The sequence below is a fragment of the Salmo salar genome, chromosome ssa01, assembly GCF_905237065.1.
Source record: "Salmo salar chromosome ssa01, Ssal_v3.1, whole genome shotgun sequence".
Taxonomy (NCBI): domain Eukaryota; kingdom Metazoa; phylum Chordata; class Actinopteri; order Salmoniformes; family Salmonidae; genus Salmo; species Salmo salar.
In genome coordinates, this window is record NC_059442.1 from 158,306,858 (window position 1) to 158,326,472 (window position 19,615).

The 19,615-nt window shown below is 43.0% G+C and overlaps 3 protein-coding genes across 7 annotated transcripts in view; 2 read left to right on the forward strand and 1 right to left on the reverse strand.

The window, feature by feature from the left end:
• Positions 1-5,946, forward strand: part of LOC106570154 (leucine rich repeat containing 8 VRAC subunit A) — a 35,044-nt gene extending 29,098 nt beyond the window's left edge. For all 3 annotated transcript variants that reach the window (XM_014142192.2, XM_014142187.2, XM_014142201.2), the window contains exon 3: positions 113-5,946. In XM_014142192.2, coding sequence (XP_013997667.1) covers positions 113-388 — 276 coding nt within the window. In that variant the 3' untranslated portion in view covers positions 389-5,946. The remainder of the gene's footprint in view (positions 1-112) is intronic.
• Positions 5,947-6,244: 298 nt separating this feature from the next.
• phyhd1 (phytanoyl-CoA dioxygenase domain containing 1) lies at positions 6,245-13,157 on the forward strand. Its single transcript, XM_014142181.2, has 11 exons — positions 6,245-6,397; positions 6,878-7,036; positions 8,816-8,891; positions 9,008-9,055; positions 9,189-9,244; positions 9,473-9,535; positions 9,632-9,653; positions 9,758-9,886; positions 10,118-10,234; positions 10,649-10,775; positions 12,762-13,157. The coding sequence occupies exons 1-11, from the start codon at positions 6,365-6,367 to the stop codon at positions 12,808-12,810; spliced, it is 879 nt and encodes a 292-aa protein (XP_013997656.1). The 5' UTR covers positions 6,245-6,364; the 3' UTR covers positions 12,811-13,157.
• Positions 13,158-14,239: 1,082 nt separating this feature from the next.
• On the reverse strand, positions 14,240-19,469 carry dolk (dolichol kinase). 3 transcript variants are annotated; one of them, XM_014142170.2, is made up of 2 exons: positions 19,348-19,469; positions 14,240-18,505 (listed from the first exon to the last, which is right to left on the reverse strand). In XM_014142170.2, exon 2 carries the CDS (start codon positions 18,343-18,345, stop codon positions 16,774-16,776), a length of 1,572 nt encoding a protein of 523 aa, XP_013997645.1. In that variant the 5' UTR covers positions 18,346-18,505; positions 19,348-19,469; the 3' UTR covers positions 14,240-16,773. The 3 variants fall into 3 exon arrangements, with proteins under 3 accessions (XP_013997645.1, XP_013997649.1, XP_045549033.1); XM_014142174.2 differs by having other exon boundaries at positions 14,240-18,530; positions 19,348-19,401; XM_045693077.1 differs by lacking the exon at positions 19,348-19,469 and adding an exon at positions 18,622-19,321.
• Between the last annotated feature and the right edge of the window lie 146 nt (positions 19,470-19,615).

Sequence of the window (19,615 nt, forward strand, 5' to 3'; positions counted from 1 at the left end):
CATAACCTATGCACAAATACAATTAAATAATATTTTATGAAGTCAAGAACAGACAAACATTTCTCCTATTTCAACGTTCATCCTCTCTGATCTCTCTCCTTGTCACTGTCAGATCGAGTCGCTCCCGCCGGAGCTGTTCCAGTGCAAGAAGCTGCGCACCCTGAACCTGGGCAACAACTGCCTGCATACTCTACCGTCGCGCTTCGGCGAGCTGACAGGCCTGACCCAGCTGGAGCTGCGGGGTAACCGTCTAGAGTGCCTGCCCGTGGAGCTGGGGGAGTGCAGGCAGTTGAAGAGGAGCGGCCTGGTGGTGGAGGAGGACCTGTTCAAGACACTTCCCACAGAGGTCAAAGAACAGCTGTGGAGGGCCGACAAGGAGCTGATCTGAGGAGAGAGTCCAGAGGGAGGCAGCCTAAGGAGAGGAGGAAAGCGGGAGAGAGGATTGGGCAGTGGAGGCTGATGTCACTTTCAATTGATGGCCATTCTCAAATTTCTCCCTCCTTCCAGCCTCCACTAGTATGGGGTAGGAGAAAGGGGGGAGATGTGTCCATATTGCTGGACACGCATCCAGAGAGGGATGGATGGTTGGTTGGTTGTTGTCTTGGCTCTCCTGGCTGAATTATTCTTTTTTAGGGTCACTGGTAGGACTGCCACAATTACAGTATAACCGTGTAACCGATGAAGACAGTCATAACCATTTAAAAAAAATACAAACAGCTGGCTGAATAACCACAATGCAGCAGCATCAGCACACAGAAATAGAACAGTCTAGGAAAATCTAACCTTGGCAATTTGACTGGTAAACTTGTAGGTACACTTGCAATGGCTGCCTGATATTGCGACGCAATAATTTCCATGGTAATGTAGAATGTTCATTCAAATTATGTTAACTGATGTAGCTCATGCAATGTATTTTTTTTGTAATGTCAGTTGAGTTGATTGAATCAAATCGCAGCACAAATTACTTCCTGCTTTGAAACTATGGGTACACTGTCAATAGCCGCCACCACCCATTATGCCATAATTTACTTGAATTGGGATGCCTGTTCTATTCATTATATTTCTATGGCAGCACTTGCCGTCTGGAGGAGAGGAGAAAATGTAAATCTACCAAAAAATTATACATTTTTTGCTATTCAAACATTTATTACGGTGACCGCGGTAATTACAGTTATCCAAAATTCCATGACCATCAAATCCCTAGACACAGGGTCACAAGATGTTCATTAACAGACTAACCAGATGGAGACCTCTCCTCATCAACTTTATGGTTCTTTCCCCCTTTTAAAAAAAAATAAAACGAAGTGCAAAATCGATCGTGGTCGAATGCTGATTAGGAGAGGATGAGAGACAGAAATTAAATGCTTGTGAGATTGAGGATTTTTTTTTTGTACGGAGTCATCTCAGTATGGATCAGGGGTGTCAAACTCATTTTGCCAAGGGGGCTGCATTTGGTCTTTGAGGTCAATCCTCCCGGACTGTCTAGCTTTCATTTCAGTGATTTAATAGCGAGTTGGACACAGTCAAGAAACTGTATGAATGTAAGTCCATTATCATTTCTAAACCATTTCCATTTGGTTTTAGTCATTTTAAACTATATTGAGTATGTTTCCCCCCCAAAAGGAAAACAATATTTCTATATTTTTTTTTCTCAAACAACCGGCAGGCAGTATGTTTTGACACTTCTGGTATAGACAGTGGCCACAGAAGGACAACATAAAAGAGTTGGTGTGAGAGTGGAAGGTTCATGTAGCCTACAAAGCAATATGTGTGTGTGTGCTCCGTTTTCCATCTTCACTTGGAAGTATACAGTCCACGAGTCTGTTTATCCAAACGCCAGTGAGATGACACAGGATCTGACTGGTTAATGAAACACTATGGCCGATGCAACCAAAGCAGGGCCCTGTTTTATTAGGCACCAAATAGTGGGAAATGGACTGAAACTACCTGGACTTGTCCAAAAATAACACTAATTTTTGTTTTCTGCAAAACATTTCAAAATGTTTGTTACCGTGTGCCCTAATGAAAACAACCCAGATATTTGCACTCCAACACAGTAACTGTGGATACATCATTGGCTAATACAGAACACATTTGTGCGGTATATTCTGCATGAATATCAGAGATACTTTTTTATTGAATGGACTTGGAGTAGACAACATTAGAGGTCAATTGCCACCAAAGGTGATTCCTTTAAGACCAGCCAGGCAACTCTTGTTACTAATATGGCCTTCCCTTTTGGGTGCTGTAATGTATGTCCCACGCTGTGTGTCATTACAACCATCATGTTCATGATTTTTCTAAATATGCAGACAAATGTATATCTTATAATGTTGTAAATTTATGTTTCAAGAATTTACATGGTATTATTATTCTCACCAGCTGTTCCAAGTTATTTTAAAAGGAGAGGGAAGCCTCACTTTGGAGGAAAGTAAGATGAATTCATCTTTGTTGACATTTTTTTTAAATGTAATAACTACATACATAACTGCCCTTTTTGCAAGGTTACCAATGGGTGTTTTGAGTCCAGTTCTGTTCTGAAAAGGCCTCAGTCTTGGATTTGTTAGTAAAGGCTAGAGCCCAGCTCTAAAAGGTTGGAGCAACGCTCACAGAGTAAGAGTGCATCAGAAGAACAAACAATCCCAGAGCAGAGGCTCGCTGGTCGAGACTTGACTGGTTGAATTCAGACCTACTTTAATGTTGAAGTATTATTCTCTGACATGTTCCAAACGGTTTGAAACATTTGAAAACAACTGCAAACAGGTACACCCCAGGTCACTCCTTAAACGGCTGTTATGACTGATGTGGTTGAGCTATCTCAGGGCTTCACTGGAGAGCTCATTGATTCACAGCTTTAATGTGGCACAGGTTTGAAGGGGTAAATATGATAACAGTTAGCGCTGACTGAATCGGAGAAGAAAATTGAGTTTCTGATAATAGAATAGGATAATATATTTCAGAATATATTGTTGTATATAATTACTGTCATTCTTTAAAAGCCATATAGTGTCATAAAGAATCCCCCTCTTTGTGTAAGCCTCGTTCTGTTCAGCTGAGGTAGCGGTTACATGCTATTCTTCTGTATCACATCTAACTCTATAAATGTATTGTTTTGACACTGAACTATTTGTATCTAACCAGATCTAATGCTCCAGCTTTTTATCCTTTTTCATATAGCCCTCCCCAACAAATTAAAAATCTGTTTTTATCCTGACCTGTACTTGTACTGACCTTCAACACAGTGGGAACACTGTCACTTCCCTTAATCACAAGATTAGGCATTCCCCCCCTAAAAAGCACAGAGAGATTTCAAACTTCTATTTCACAACCCCCCCTCCCCCTCTAGTATGTCGCCATGGAGGAAACAGGTGGAGGGTGAGGTCAGCAAAGTGTTTACAGAGCAGTGGAACTAGGAAATGTGGTAACATTTTATTTGGATAGTCTGTAGAACATATACATATGAACTAAGTTACATTTCAGCTATCTACTAGCCCTAACCAATTACATTATATTTTAGTCATTTAGCAGAGGCTCATATCCAGATCTACATACAGGAGCAAATAGGGTTAAGTGCCTTACTCAAGGGCACATCAACATATTTTTCACCTAGTCTGCTTGGGGATTCAAACCAGCGACTGGCCCAACGCTCTTAACTGCCAGGCTACCTGCCGCCCTAACTTTAACCCTTATTCTAACCCTTACTGTAACCTTTGCAAGAAGTTGCTTATTAACAAAGTGTGACCGGAAGTGTGTGTGACCCACAGAAAATGCTTCCCCCGATCACGTCACTGTAGGAACGGTTTCTGTTCGGCTCAAGGTGCATGTTCTGGGGTCAGATTGCAGTACCCTCATTATGAGCTTAGTCGTTAGGGAGATTAAATAAGATCTGATCCTGTATCAGTGGTTGGAGACAACCTCTACTGTACATAACCCCCCCCCATCTGTATAGGACTGCCAGTATGTTCGGTACTGTAGGTAGTCATACCATGGTCACAACAGTTGACTGTAAGGGTGCAGGTAGCCAAGCGGTTAGATCTGGAGGCAAAAGAAATGCACACCTATTTAGGCGAGGTGCTGGCCAGCGGAGTGGAACACTTAAATAAAGGAGAGGAGCTCAGATGCTAAAGTATTTATGTCCAACGTTTCGACAGACAAGCTGTCTTCATCAGGGTATAATGTAACATCTGTATAGGATCTATATAGGACTGTGCCAGTATGTTAGGTTAGGTAGTCATGCCATGGTCACAACAGTTGACCGCAAGGGTAGCAGGTAGCCAAGCGGTTTGAGCATTGGGCCAGTAACCAGAAGGTCACTGGTTTGAAGACCTGAGCCGACAAGGTGAAAAATCTGTGTGCCCTTGAGCAAGGCACTTAACCGTAAAGTGCTCCAGAGGCACCATATCACTATGGCTGACCCTGTAAAACACCTTTCACTGCACACATCCTATTTCATCTTCATCCCATCACTTTTATCTCCCATCAGCAATGTGACTGTTGTGAATGTCATTTTACATGTATGTATCCCAACATTTCTTTATTTAATGTTTTTTTTTTTTCCAGATTTACTTAATGTTTGTTTTCATAAGCAACATTCAAGTTCTCATAGACTGGTCAGAAATGGTGTTCATGAGCTATGCAATGCTCGTTTTATTTCAATAGTCCTCCTGTGTATCCAGTGTGGGTGGAGCGCCCTCCTGTGGGAGGTCTGAGTAACAGAGGAAAGTGTTCACTATCATTTTCTCCGTTTTGTAATGTAAAAAAAATGCTGTAAGGTTGTGTGTATTACCATCAAAATATTAGAATTTTCTGACTCTTAATGGCCAGTCATTTAACCACATTGTGTATCATTTGGGTAGCATACCAAAACATACTCTAAGCAGCATTGATGCTTTTCATGATTATGTATTTGACCTGTTTTGGGGGATAGTTTCTAGGTTAACTCTTATTGCATATGCATAAATAGGCAAACTACCTACTTTTTAATAGGGGGTTCATGATACTACACGATATGGTTCATGATAGAGTTCAAAAGTTGGTCTAAAAAACACAGCCTATGGAAACAGTTCAGGGAGTCCGAGATAAAGGCTTCTTATTACATATTGTACTTTGCTTAGTTGATGATAACAGCCAAGTTATCACCTAACTAATGCCGTCTTTATTCATTGTGTATTCATTCATCGTGTTATTTTTCCCTCTGCGATGTTATGAAGGGTCGTAAGTAAGCATTTCACTGTTAGTCTACACCTGTTTACGAAGCATGTGACAAATACAATTTAGTTTTGTGATATCTCCGTAGCGTTAACAATTGACACGGACATGGCATGCTCTCTCAATATTGGGTAGGGCTACGGAAGTGCACATTGTCTGTCTGTCAAACAATGGTTTTTATTTCTTATAAGCCATACATTGGGTGGTCAACAGGACAATGATACATATTTCTGTCAGCCAACTGAATGAGATCAGTTGGTACAAGCCTGTATCTTTCTTTCTTTGATGTTTTGCTGGCTGGCATTGTAAGGGCCCTGATGTGTGCTGGCTTTTGTTCCTGTCAGGTTTTGGTTCCTTTCCATCTGCTTGGACAGTCTGGTCTTCATCTCAACCCACACATTTTATGCCAGGCTCACATACTGTACGCCACCCACATTGGGCGGCACTATAATGTTGCTCTTGTTTCATTTAAGTGTTAAAACATAACATGGACCTGTCAAAAGTTAACGGGCAAATGACAATCTGTATCTCTACTACATCAGTCTTGCCCATGTAATGATAGGTCTTCACTTCGTTGCCAAAATGAGTGAACACTGGCTTTCTTAGTGGAGAAATTATGAATGCCCCAGACTCTTGCAACAATGGAATATTTGAGCCTTGACAACACCACAACAGTTGTTTTACTGTGCCTATTTTTATTTGTACTATTCTGATATAAATGATAAAGGAAAACACTTATCACTGTCTCCATGTATTTATTTCCATTAATGACTTGCCTACTGATATCGACCCCAATTCAAAACAATTGTCAATGGAGAATCTCCATTCAAAGTACCCTTTTAGTCCAGAACTATAGGCCTAATCTGGGAAACCAGCCTTTAAAATCTCAGCAACAGCCAATGTACAACAGTCTTAAATAATTCCCACTATCCAGTTCAAGCGTTTGGATGGGATGGCGTTTGGGGATGAATTGCAGATACAGGTAGGCCTAGGTCCTGAGCAGCAGCATCGACATGGTTAACATCGAAAATCCTATTACTTCACTACTGTTACATTTTAATCGAGTTAGACGTCTACATCACGTGGTACTTCTAAGCAGTTTAGACCAGGAGAACCCGGTTAAAGTAGATACGGAGCTTAATTTTGAGTTTTCAGCATGGACTTTCTAACAGATCAAGATGCGAAAAAGGTCAGCCTAAAATGTAGACCTAAGCGTATATATTTATTATTTTGTATTGTATTTACTGTCAAACTTGCGTAGTAATGGCTCTCATAGCGATGGCCTATCGTCACTTATATAATTTCAGTAAATTAGTTACTTACCCTGTAGGCTGCACAGATATGAGAAGCATTTCATTTGTAGGCTACATTTTGTGCAACATCAATGTGACATTTTTGTCCATACAGTGAAAATGCAACTTGCATGCCCATGATTCAAGTGATTTACAATGTAGCACATGTAGCCTACTCACTAAATCCATTGTAGACCATCAGCGACCCTTGCATAACTTCAGCTGCTGCCAAGACCTCGGCTACAATTCTAATTAAAAAACGAAACTAACTTAAACACATTTTGTGAAAATCCAAATTACAGCCAAAAAATGTATTTCTATAGGACTCTAGTGTGCATATACTGTGGTGGTGAATACTTTCTGGACCTTTTCAACAGTACCAGGAGGACGGGTACATGATCCTGGACGGGCTCCTCAGCCCGGCGGAGTGTGATGAGCTCCGGCAGAGGATGGGAGAGATCGTGGACCGGATGGACGTTCCAGAACATTGTCGGATCCAGTTCTCCACCAATCACGACGAGCAGTTGAAAACACAGGTTAACATCCCACTGGGCACAACTGGTTGATTCAACGTTACTTCCACGTTATTTCAAGAAAAACATTAAATGTGTTGACATTGAATCAACTTGGGAAACTGATTTCGATTTGCAAAATGTAATCAACGTCAGGGACATTTTTTCTCACCCAACGTTGAACCTATATCCAGTGAAAGGTGAAAGGGTCATTTATTTTCTGAGGGGGGGGGGGTGTTCATGTTGGATTTCCATTAGTTGACAACTCAACCAACTGTAAATCAAAATGAGATGTTGAGCTGACATCTGTGCCTGGTGGGATTGCACAGGAATTGATTATGTCTGCTGTAGCCTACATTGAGTGAACTGGTTTGCTTTCTGGTTTGCTTTTCTGACCCAACCATGTGTCTTCTCCATGTCTACCTATTAAAATTATAAAGATGCAGGTAAGGTTCTTTATTCCCTTCTATGCATTTCCTCCCTCTAGACTTGTCTTTATAATAATTCCTTTGTCAACGCTCATGTGTGACCCTTGCTGTCACTTGTGTAACATTGTCGCACTCCACACTGCCCTTCCCCACCTGGACAAAATTAACACCTATGTGAGAATGCTGTTCATTGACTTAAGCGTTCAACAACACATTTGCCACGCTGATCCTCAACACGGGGCCCCCTTAAGGGTGCGTGCTTAGTCCCCTCCTGTACTCCACGTTCACCCACGACTGCGTGGCCAAGCACGACTCCAACACCATCAGTAAGTTTGCTGACGACACAACAGTGGTAGGCCTGATCACCGACAATGAGACAGCCTATAGGGAAGAGGTCAGAGACCTGGCAGTGTGGTACCAGGACAACAACCTTTCCCTCAACGTGAGCAAGACAAAGGAGCTGATCGTGGACTACAGGAAAAGGAGGGCCGAATACGCCCCCGTTCACATCGGCGGGGCTGTAGTGGAGTGGGTTGAGTGTTTCAAGTTCCTTGGTGTCCACATTACCAAGAAACTATCATGTTCCAAACACACCAAGACAGTCGTGAAGAGGGCACGACAACACATTTTCCCCCTCAGGAGACTGAAAAGATTTGGCATGGGTCCCCAGAACTTCAAAAGGTTCTACAGCTGCACCATCGAGCATCCTGATTGGTTGCATCACCGCCTGGTATAGCAACTGCTCGGCAGCCGACTGTAAGGTGCTACAGAGGGTAGTGGGTACGGCCCAGTACATCATTGGGGCCAAGCTTCCTGCCATCCAGGACCTATATACTAGGCGGTGTCGGAGGAAGGGCCAAAAAATTGTCAAAGACTCCAATCACCCTAGTCATAGACTGTTCTCTCTGCTACCGCACGGCATGCGGTACCGGAGCACCAAGTCTCGGTCCAAAAGGCTCCTTAACAGCTTCTACCCCCAAGCCATAAGACTGCGGAACAATTAATCAAATGGCCACCTGGACTATTTACATTGACCCCCTCCCCCCTTTGTTTTTACACTGCTGCTACTCGCTGTTTTATCTATGGATAGTCACTTTACCCCTATCCACATGTACAAATGACCGCGACTAACCTGTATCCCCGCACATTGACTCGGTACCCCCTGTATATAGCCTCGTTATTTTGTTACTTTTTATTTTATTGATTACTTTAGTTTAATAAGTAAATATTATTTAGTAAATCTTGAACTGCATTGTTGGTTAAAGGCTTGTAAGTAAGCGTTTCACGGTAAGGTCTACACCTGTTGTATTAGGCACAATTTTTTTTTGTTGATTTGCTCTTATAGCTGGAATACCTTATCCTTATCTATCTGCAGGGAAACGCTGACTACTTCATCACCAGTGGAGATAAGATCCGCTTCTTCTTTGAGAAAGGAGTTTTTGATGATAAAGGTGAGGCCTTATTATGAATCAAGGTTAATCTCTCAACTCACTGAAATGTGATGCAATATAGAATGTGTTGGATTTATTTGACATTGATTGACAGCTAAGTGTCACTTGCTTTATAGGAGATTTCACCGTGCCAAAAGAACGCTCTCTCAACAAAATTGGACATGGTGAGTTTCAAATCTTTGATTAGATGTTGTGCTTATCTTTCAAAAGTTTTGATAACATTTTTTGCCAAGACTATCAGATAGATCTAGTATCCAGTAATCTACAGTATTCATGATCCTATTTCGTCTCCAATAGCACTCCATGCCTATGAGCCTTTATACAAAACTGCCACTCATTCACCCAAGATTCAGGTGAGAATTCCTTCAGCAGCTAGTCAGTAAAGGACACAACAGATAAACTGTTACAGTTAGATTAACACTGAAGAATACAGACTTATTGCTTATCTGTATTTTTTTGAAACTGCACTGTCGGTTAGGGGCTCGTAAGTAAGCATTTCACGGTAAGGTCTACACCTGTTGTATTCGGCGCATGTGACTTATAAAATTTGATTTGATTTGACTGCCCTGTTTCTCTCCCAGGGTATAGCCAAGAAGCTTGGTCTGAAGAGTCCTGTGATTTTGCAAAGCATGTACATTTTCAAGGTACAGTGCACACCAGCTTTTTACATTTTACTAGTCTGACTTTTTCTTTATAAAGTGTGGTAACTGGTTCTGACATTACTCCGTTGTGTTTTTCAGCAACCAGGGATCGGTGGAGAAGGTAAGAAAATGACTGAAACAACTGTTTACGAATACTGTAGAGTTTCTGTGATTGTGTGTGTGTATTTTGAAGCCCATATGGCACTTTGCCTACCTGTTTGTCAGTGACGCCCCACCAAGACGCTACATTCCTCCACACGGAGCCCCTGGGCAGGGTGATGGGCGTGTGGATCGCCCTGGAGGATGCCACCCTGGACAATGGCTGCTTGTGGTTCATCCCCGGCTCACACAACAGTAAGGCACTAATGATGACCTTTGACCCATGTTAAAAGTCCATTCATTATTCATTGGTGCCAAGACCCGGGACTGGTTATTTATCTCAGCTCCTCCTTTGAGATTTCAAAACAAGTTCAAGTAAATTGAGAACCACTGCCTTCATCAGTCTCAACCAGGTTTTGAATAACAGGGGTGCCCCACTAAGGAGTCAGCATGTAATTCAAACCATGATCTCCCCCTTCCCTCTAGATGGTATCACCCGACGTATGGTGCGGACCCCTGAAGGCACCTATCCCCTGACAGACTTTGTTGGGAGAGAGGCAACCTATGACGATAAGCTGTTCATACCTGCACCTGTCAAAAAAGGTATGTGGCTCATTTCTCCTGCTGACTGTCAACTGGCCTGTAATGGTGGGTCACATAATATTTACATAAAATAAACCAAAGTGTGCCTCGCTCTTGACATCAGGGACACTGACCTCAAAAGGGTTGGTTAATAACTGCAAAACAGACCTCAGTTTGTAGTGTCTGCACTGTTGTCTTTTCCACTGTGTTAGAGGGAGCAGGGTGGAGTGGGGATCAAAGGTTACTGAGTGGTACAGACTGAAGCACACAGCCAGTTAACACTTCATTGACTTTTGAGTCTTTAGTAACCGTTAATCAGAAAATATCAACATGCACAGTTGACTTAAACTGGTCTGTCAGGTTCATGACTGTTCCGTAGAGAAACATTGATAGCATGTTAGTAAGTAACTTTCTATCTATTTTGTCTCTGCTCAGGTGGGGTGGTGCTGATCGATGGAGAGGTTGTCCATAAAAGTGAGCAGAACACTTCAGAAAAATCGCGCCATGTCTACACTTTCCACATCATGGAGTCTCAGAAGACAAAATGGAGCCCTGAGAACTGGTGAGTGTATGACAATGTTCCCTTCCTATGAAGTCAAACACACATAATCCAGGAAAATATGTAATAGAGTATGTCCTGCATAGTCAATGCTCAATTATGAACTGGGTGGTTCGAACCCTGAATTTCTTATTGGCTGACAGCCGTGGTATATCAGCCCATATACAGTGCATTCGGAAAGTATTCAGACCCCTTAACTTTTTCCACATTTTGCTACGTTACAGTCTTATTCTAAAATTGATTAAATCGTTTTTTTTCCCCCTCAATTTACACACACTACCACATGATACATCAAAAACAGGTTTAGACATTTTTGCAAGTGTATTAAAAAAAACTTAAATATTACATTTACATAAGTATTCAGACCCTTTACTCAGTACTTTGTTGAAGCACCTTTGACAGCGATTACAGCCTCAAGTCTTCTTGGGTATGATGCTACAAGCTTGGTACACCAGTATTTGGGGAGTTTCTCCCATTCTTCTCTGCAGATCCTCTCAAGCTCTGTCAGGTTGGATGGAGAGTGTTGCTGCACAGCTATTTTCAGGTTTCTCCAGAAATGTTCGATCAGGTTCAGGTCCGGGCTCTGGATGGGCCACTCAAGGACATTGAGACTTGTCCCGAAGTCAGTCTTGCGTTGTCTGGGCTGTGTGCTTAGGGCTGTTGTCCTGTTGGAAGGTGAACCGTCGCCCCAGTCTGAGGTCCTGAGTGCTCTGGAGCAGGTTTTCAGGCTGGAGTGTGTCAGCAGTTCCTGCAAGAGGTAGGTATTGATGCTATGGACTGGCCCGCCCGTTCCCCAGACCTGAATCCAATTGAGCACATCTGGGACATCATGTCTCGCTCCATCCACCAACACCACATTGCACCACAGACTGTCCAGGAGTTGGCAGATGCTTTAGTCCAGGTCTGGGAGGAGATCCCTCAGGAGACCATCCGCCATCTCATCAGGAGCATGCCCAGGCGTTGTAGGGAGGTCATACAGGCACGTGGAGGCCACACACACTACTGAGCCTCATTTTGACTTGTTTTAAGGACATTACATCAAAGTTGGATCAGCCTGTAGTGTGGTTTTCCACTTTAATTTTGAGTGTGACTCCAATTCCAGACCTCCATGGGTTGATGAATTGGATTTCCATTGATTATTTTTGTGTGATTTTGTTGTCAGCACATTCAACTATGTAAAGAAAAAAGTATTTAATAAGATTATTTCTTTCATTCAGATCTAGGATGTGTTGTTTAAGTGTTCCCTTTATTTTTTTGAGCAGTATATATATTCCATTTTAGAATAAGGCTGTAATGTGGAAAAAGTGAAGGGGTCTGAATACTTTCCGAATGCACTGTATACCACGGGTAGGACAAAGCATTTATTTTTACTGCTCTAATTACGTTGGTAACCAGTTTATAATAGCAATAAGGCACCTCGGGGGTTTGTGGTATATGGGCAATATGGCCAGGCACTCCGCGTTGCATCATACATAAGAACGGCCCTTAGCCGGGGTATATTGGCCTTAGACCACACCCCCTCGGGCCTTATTGCTTAATTATAAACTGGGTGGTTTGAGCCCTGAATTCTGAAGGCTATGGTATATCAGACCGTATACCACGGGTATGACAAAATATTTAGTTTTACTGCTCTAATTACATTGGTAACCAGTTTATAATAGCAATAAGGCTCCTCTGGGGTTTGTGAAATGGCCAATATACCATGGCTAAGGGCTGTGTCCAGGCACTCCGCGTTGCATGTAAGAACAGCCTTTAGCTGTGGTATATTGGCCATATACCACACCACCTCGGACCTTATTGCTTAAATATACACCTTTTTATTGGTTAGTGACAGTGATCCAAATGGATCTTCGTCAGGTCTTTCACAGAATAGCACACGAGGCATTCGCGGCACGCTGTACACTTCTGATACATTGAAATAGATACAGTAAGTGATTAGGGGGGATATAAGGTGTTGAGGTAAAGGTGTTCCTCACTCTTTTTTGACAGGTTACAGCCCACAGAGGAGCTTCCTTTCCCTGCCCTGTACACCAAGTAATCCTGGTTCCCTCTGTCTGCCACTACACTGAATGGATGGACCGAGGCAGACACCTTCACTTGTCCCTAGAGAAGATCTTCAGTCAAACAGGACTAACACATTATCAGAATTCAACCAGTGAAAAATGATCATGCATTAACATACTATACTTATGTCACCCAATACAAGAGGTCTACAAGACATGAGATACTGAGTGAAGGACAACAGTCATTGTGCGAATAGATGATTTTATATAGCAATGGACCAAAATGTGATGTTGAAAATGTGATTTTACATATGCTCCCTCCCAAATGTATGAATTTTAATACCAGAATAATTTGTTAAATAAACAAATTATCCCCTCCAGATTAAATGTTTTTGACGTTCTCTTTTCTGGTATTATAAACTTTTCTACTACTTGACAGCATTGTTTTTTCTTATGCATCTCAGCCTCACTCCTGAAAAAAAAATAACTTTCTTGACTAGGTCCGGGATTCAATCTGATCGCGCATTGCGGCTTTTAAAAGGAGATTTACGAGATGACATGCAGTGTTTACCGTGAATCGAACAACAATGGCTTTAAAATATGCAATGCCTATAACCTGCAATCGGATTGATCCTGGCTTAACGCCATGATAAAGTGACCAGCAGAGCCCAGGTTGCCAGTGGTAGAGGGTCAGAAAGGGGCTGTTGAAATGTGGTCATGGTTTAGTCAACCTAAATATGGTTACATTTGGACCAAGGGATATAAAGACACCTCTGTTATTTCCCAGGTGTGTGTGTGTGTGCGCTTGCGCTCCAGGACATTGGTCAGAAGACTTGCAATTAGGCTTCTATAATAAAATGAGTGGGCATCTAGGGTTGTTTACACAGGCAGCCCGATTCTGATTTTTTTCCCCACTAATTGGTCTTTTGACGAATCAGATCAGCTCTGAAAAAAAGCTTATGTGAAAAGATCTGATGTGATTGGTCAAATGACCAATTTGTGGAAAAAAGATTGGGCTGCTTAAACACAGCCGTAGTGGGGCACTGTCGTGAGCAACGAATCACCATGGCAATGTTTACACAGACAGACAATTCTAATCTTTTTACCGATCACATCAGATCTTTCAGTGAAAACAATTATCAGAATTGGGCTGCCTGTGTGTGCGCATGTGCTTCAGGGTATTAGTCAGAAGACATGTAATTAGGCTTTATAAGATTAGTGAACATTTAGTAGTAGCACACTGAAGTGAACAATGAACCAATGTGTTTGTGTGAGGAACAGTTAATTCAAATCACGTGTTTTAGCAGTTAATCTCATTCAGATTCCCTTAAGTATCCAACATATCTTCTATCTGATCAGAAACACGGTTTGCCTCATCAAGGTATGTCTTCCTGATAGATCAATGTGAGACATTATGCCCACAAATCTACCCTGCTATCTATGGATGAAAAACAGACAAACATCTAGCATAAAAGGCCTTTAATGATGCAACAATCTGCCATGCAATACAAGTGTTTCCCGTCAAAGGCAAGAAACGGGACAAAAACAAAGGCAAAAACAAGCTCATAAGTTATCATTACGGATTATTGGAAAAGGCAACAAACAAAATACTACTTATTTATTACAGATTCATCAAATACTGTCAGTTCCATGCTGAAAAAACAAGGTCTCTCCAGAATGCACAGTAAACTGGAGCTCTACCAGACTCAATGTACACTATTGTTTGAGTGCCAATTTCAGTCTAGTTTAACTAGGCTATGAGAACGCAGAGGCTCCTATGGACCACAGGAGGTTGGTGGCACCTTATTTGGGGAGGATGGGCTTCTGGTAATGGCTGGAGCGGAATGGTATCAAATACATGGTCTCCATGTGTTTGATGCCGTTACATTCGCTCCATTCCAGACATTATGAGTCATCCTCCCCTCAGCAGCCTCCACTGCTATGGACAGTTGTAGTTTGACGTGACATGTCTGACTCAGAGGCGTTTACACAGGCAGATCAATTCTGATATTTTGCCCAATTATTGGCAAAAGAGCTGATTGGTCAAGACTAATTAGTGGGAAAAGATCAGAAGAATTGGGCTGCCTGTCTAAACACAGCCAGATAGGAAAAGATGCATCTACAGATAACTAGTATAGCATCTTAATGTTAGCTGATTTAATTAAAAAAAAGGTACATGTAGTTACTTTCATTGTTCCATAAATACATACCTTCCTGCAGCTTATAAACACTGTCAGGAAATGAATTTAATCATTTCTAAATTTAACAAAACATGAATTCAATATGTTCATGATACATGTGGCCCTGTTATCATCTCTACAATTTATTTCCAATATACAAATCAGATTTTTGGGGGATGGACGTTAAGGAAATTCATGTATATTTTGGAAAGGGTCCTATCAAAACACCCGGATAAAAGACAAAGGATTCATACAAAACTGAAAAGATACTGTAGGGTCATTTCTGTATACAAGTTACAGTAAAGGATTTCAAAATGTTTAATGTCATGCTATAGTGTATAAACTGCTGCCATATTGAAGAATCAACCAGTCTACTTCAACACAAACCATGCTGTCAGCTAGAGTATCTACAGTACTAGGTAATGTGTGATACAAAATATACTTCTTTAAGGCAAATATGTCCCGCAATCAGTCCGTAATATTGCCACAACAAGAAATGCAAATAAATTATATTCAGATGAAATTGTAACAACAACAAAAAATGCTCTGAAAAACAAATGATCAAATTATGTTCTTCAAAAGCCTGTACAAAGGTAGCTTTCCTTTAGCAAAAAAAAAAAGCCCATCACAATTTATTAAAACGTGCCATTTACCAGTGTCTGCCATGACAGCTGATCAGGGAAACTTAATTCCGGCTAAAATACATTTTGTCCAATGTACTGAACTCCATCTCCTGTTGTATAATTCAGGAGTTTGGATTTCAGAGTGTTACAGTGACATTCATCCTCTGTCCCTCAGGGGAATCCCTCACCTCCCCATCAAGACAGAGCTGGTCATATTCACTAATAATAATAATAATAATAATAATAATAATAATAAGGGTGCTTCTATTTGTCCTATTTCACTCATGTACAAGTGTGTTAATACGCATGTGTGAATTGGAAATGTATAATTTTTTTGCATATCCCAACTCTGAGACACCTTTGCAGAGTGGAGTCATGGCCAGGGTCAGCCATTATCAAGTGGTTAGGCACCAAACAGAAGAAAACAGACTGAAACAAGGCGGGACTACCCCAAACTTGTCCAATGAGGAATGCTCGTTTTCATTTTCCGTTGCCAGACATTTTGCTACGGTGTGCCCTAATGAATACGACCCTGCTCTCAAACAAAATGATTTAACCTCCCTTATCCTCACCAAGCAACTGATATGAAGAAAAAAAAACAGTAGTGTGCATGTTGAACCGACTTGTTGTATTCTAGCTGAACATCACTGATTCTATTGTCATGCTCTGTTGTCCCACAAAATGAAGAGCGAAATCTGGAGTGTATGTTCCATCTTCATGTATTTCTCATAATGTATGCAAGCTCATTCCCTAGCTATCAGTGCTATCAGATTGTAGTTCATCCTTTGTGCCAGCCATATTGATTTTCCCACACACGATCATGTTAGTGGAGAGATTATCAATGCAACATCAATACAACTGATCATAACTATTACTCTCACAAAGCAACAAAACAAAAAAAATCCTCAACAGTCATCCAATGAGGATTTCCATACATTCCCTTAGACTTTAAAATTCAGCAATTACATTGGTTAGCCTTTCCACTCTGACCTCTGGTCAAGAGGTCACCGTGTGGCTGTGTTTAAGTGCATCTGCTCAGCCGCTGATCACAGACTGAGAAGACCGACTGATCTACAAATCGCCTTGCATCCTAAACGGATACTCACTATGATTTGCAGATCTGTCAGTCTGCCGCCGCCGACTGCAAGGTAGTCGATCTCAAACATGACCTGTGTGCGGTGCTCCACGGGGGTCATCAGAGCAGCAGCAGGATGAAGAGGTAAAGTGGCAGCAGCAGGTTGTCTATCTGCGAGGTGTAGGCTTCCAGCATGGCTACCATGGTGATGGAGCCCACGATCCATGAGTAGGTGGAGTTCAGATTGATGGTGGGGTCGAATATGAGGAAGATGGCCACGGCGATGATCTGGGCGAATACTGACGTGGCTGTGCCCTCCACTGTCTTCTTGGTGCCCGGCCAGCGGATCTCGCCCATGCTGCTGCCGAACACCGACGCCACCGTGTCCCCCACACCCACCGCCAGCACCCCAGCATAGGGCACCAGGCCCCCCGCCCCGGGCAGGATGCCTTTGGGGGCGCAGGGCCCCGGGAACAGCCAGATAGGCAGGGACATGCCTAGGAGGAGATAGATGTGAGTGAGGATGAGAGGTCCAGAGTCACGCTCGTCTAGGAACAGGGTGAGTAACTGACGGAGGAGTTGCCCCAACGGGCGGATGCGGAAGTAGCGCACATACTCCAGGAGCAGGAAGGCCCCCAGGCAGCCCACAGAAGCCACGTGTAGGAGCTGGCGGTCATACACCAGGCCTGGGACGAAGGTGGCTACTACAATGAGGTGGAAGTACTTTCTGACTACTGTAGAGGCCTGGTGCTTCTTGGAGCCTGACTGGCGCTGGTAGTTCTGGTGCAGCACAACCAGGGTGGCCAGAGTGGCCAGCAGCACCCAGTAGCCCAGTAGGCACAGACGCTTGTCGTTCAGAGTCACAAAGTCCAGCAGCCACATGATGGGGTGGCGGCGGATGAGGAGGGAGAGCCAGGGCATGAGGATCCCCAGGCCCAGCACAGCCGTCATCATGTGGAAGAAGAGCGACGACACCCACGTCTCAGACTCCATGAAGCAGAAGAGCAGGGCGAAAAACACCCCTAGGAGAAGAGATCCTACCGCCACCACGGGCAGGAAGTAGTGGACTGGCTCCCCTTTGACCTCAGCCATGTTGAGTGAGCGCTTTATGAGCTGGTTGACGATGAAGCTGATGCCCCCGACGATGAGGAGGGCCTCGCCGGGCGTGAAGCAGCGCGGTAGCAGGTAGAGCACAATCAGACTCAGGTAGACGAATATCAGAAGCACCTCCAGAACCTCAATCACCTCCGACACCGTTAGGGTCTGCTTCACCGTGTACAGGATGGCACTGCTCGCCACGCCCGCGATCACGCATGTGTTGGTGGGCACGGGCCTTGTGATGCCCAGTGCGAGGAGCGACAGGAACAATGCCAGCATCATGCCCGTCACCGTGACCACCATGGAGAAACGCTCAAAGTAGACGTTCCCCGAGGCGGCGCACTTCTCCCGCAGCGCCACACCCAGCAGGGGCATCACCATGACGGCTGGGACGATGCCACTGTTGGCTGACAGGCGCCACTGAAAGACGGCGTTGCCATTACGGAGCAGGCGGTCCCACTTGTGCTGCACGTAGAAGGCCTGGATGACCAGGGCCACGCAGCACCAGGAGTGCTGGTTCCACACGGCCATGTGGACACACATCACCACAGAGAAGACCACCGCAGACTCCACCAGTACCGGGTTGGTCTGCATGGTTGCAATCGGGGGAGAAGACAGGGAGGGAGGGCGGTTCACAGCAGAGGACTCCAGCTTGAATACAAATCTCTTATTTAAAAGGTCTGTCAATTCCTTTCTGCGGCACACATCATGGTTAGTTATTATTTTAGTCCACAATCTTAGGCCTGTCTTGTATCTGTGAAGACAAAGTAGCAAAATGGCTGAAGCAAAATACAGTGAAAAACGATTTAATGAGAATCAAACGTTGAATATATTAGACATATTAAACCATTGTTTTCACATTACACTCACACTTATTTCAAAAGATCCACACCCCACATCGACTTGAAATAGCACTGAACCTTGGCCCACTGACTAATGCTGCGTTCAGTCGCCAGTCGAATTAGGAAACTCGGAAATGTCCGACATGTAACTGGTTAAACACCACACGTGTGTAACTACAACCGGAAATTTCCTAGATTCGACTAGTGCGTGAACGCGGCATAATGCCCATGACCGATTGCCACACTTAATATTCACTCCCAAATTAACTGGCAGGTAGCTAAATGAGATCATGGCTAATAATTGCTATGGATGAATTATTTACCAGAAATTGTACTAGACAGTAAAGTCTAGAGATGACAATACAAAAAAGGCAAGTCTAGACAAGTAGAAATGCCTTAACTCCAACCTTTTTCTCATACAAGAGGTGGTGAGGGTTGATATTATTTATACGGTATCTTTAAAAAGAACGATGTATGGTAACAAGCGTTAATTCATGATCATTCGAGATATCAAATAGCTTTTTGGCTATATGCATATGAACTGCTACATAACGTGGCCTTGCTACATATCCCTCTCACTGTAGTGAGAAATGCTTGAATGCAATTTCAGCCGATGCAGCGACTCCGCATCCTAGTTAACGTTAGCAAAAATTTATCTGACAAATGTACTGAGTTGAGTTCTCGTTCAGATAACCGTTTAATGGTCGAATACCGGCTATTTAAAATGAATTGAAAGCATCATAAATAGACTTACCCGGTAAATACTGCACATATCAGGTTAAATGAGTAAAGCGATATCCGATCTTTCGACTATTATATTCTGCCCAATCAGCTGGCGTTCCTCATACCCAGTAGGAGCTGGCCATATTGACAGCCAAGTCACGTGGTACATGGAAACCTTTATTTATGATGCATGATGTGCGATATTTTCTTATTATATATTTAATTTCATGTGAATGGCAAATGTTTGGTATTTATATACATTTAAAATCATAACTAGAAAAATAACATCCACAGGTCAC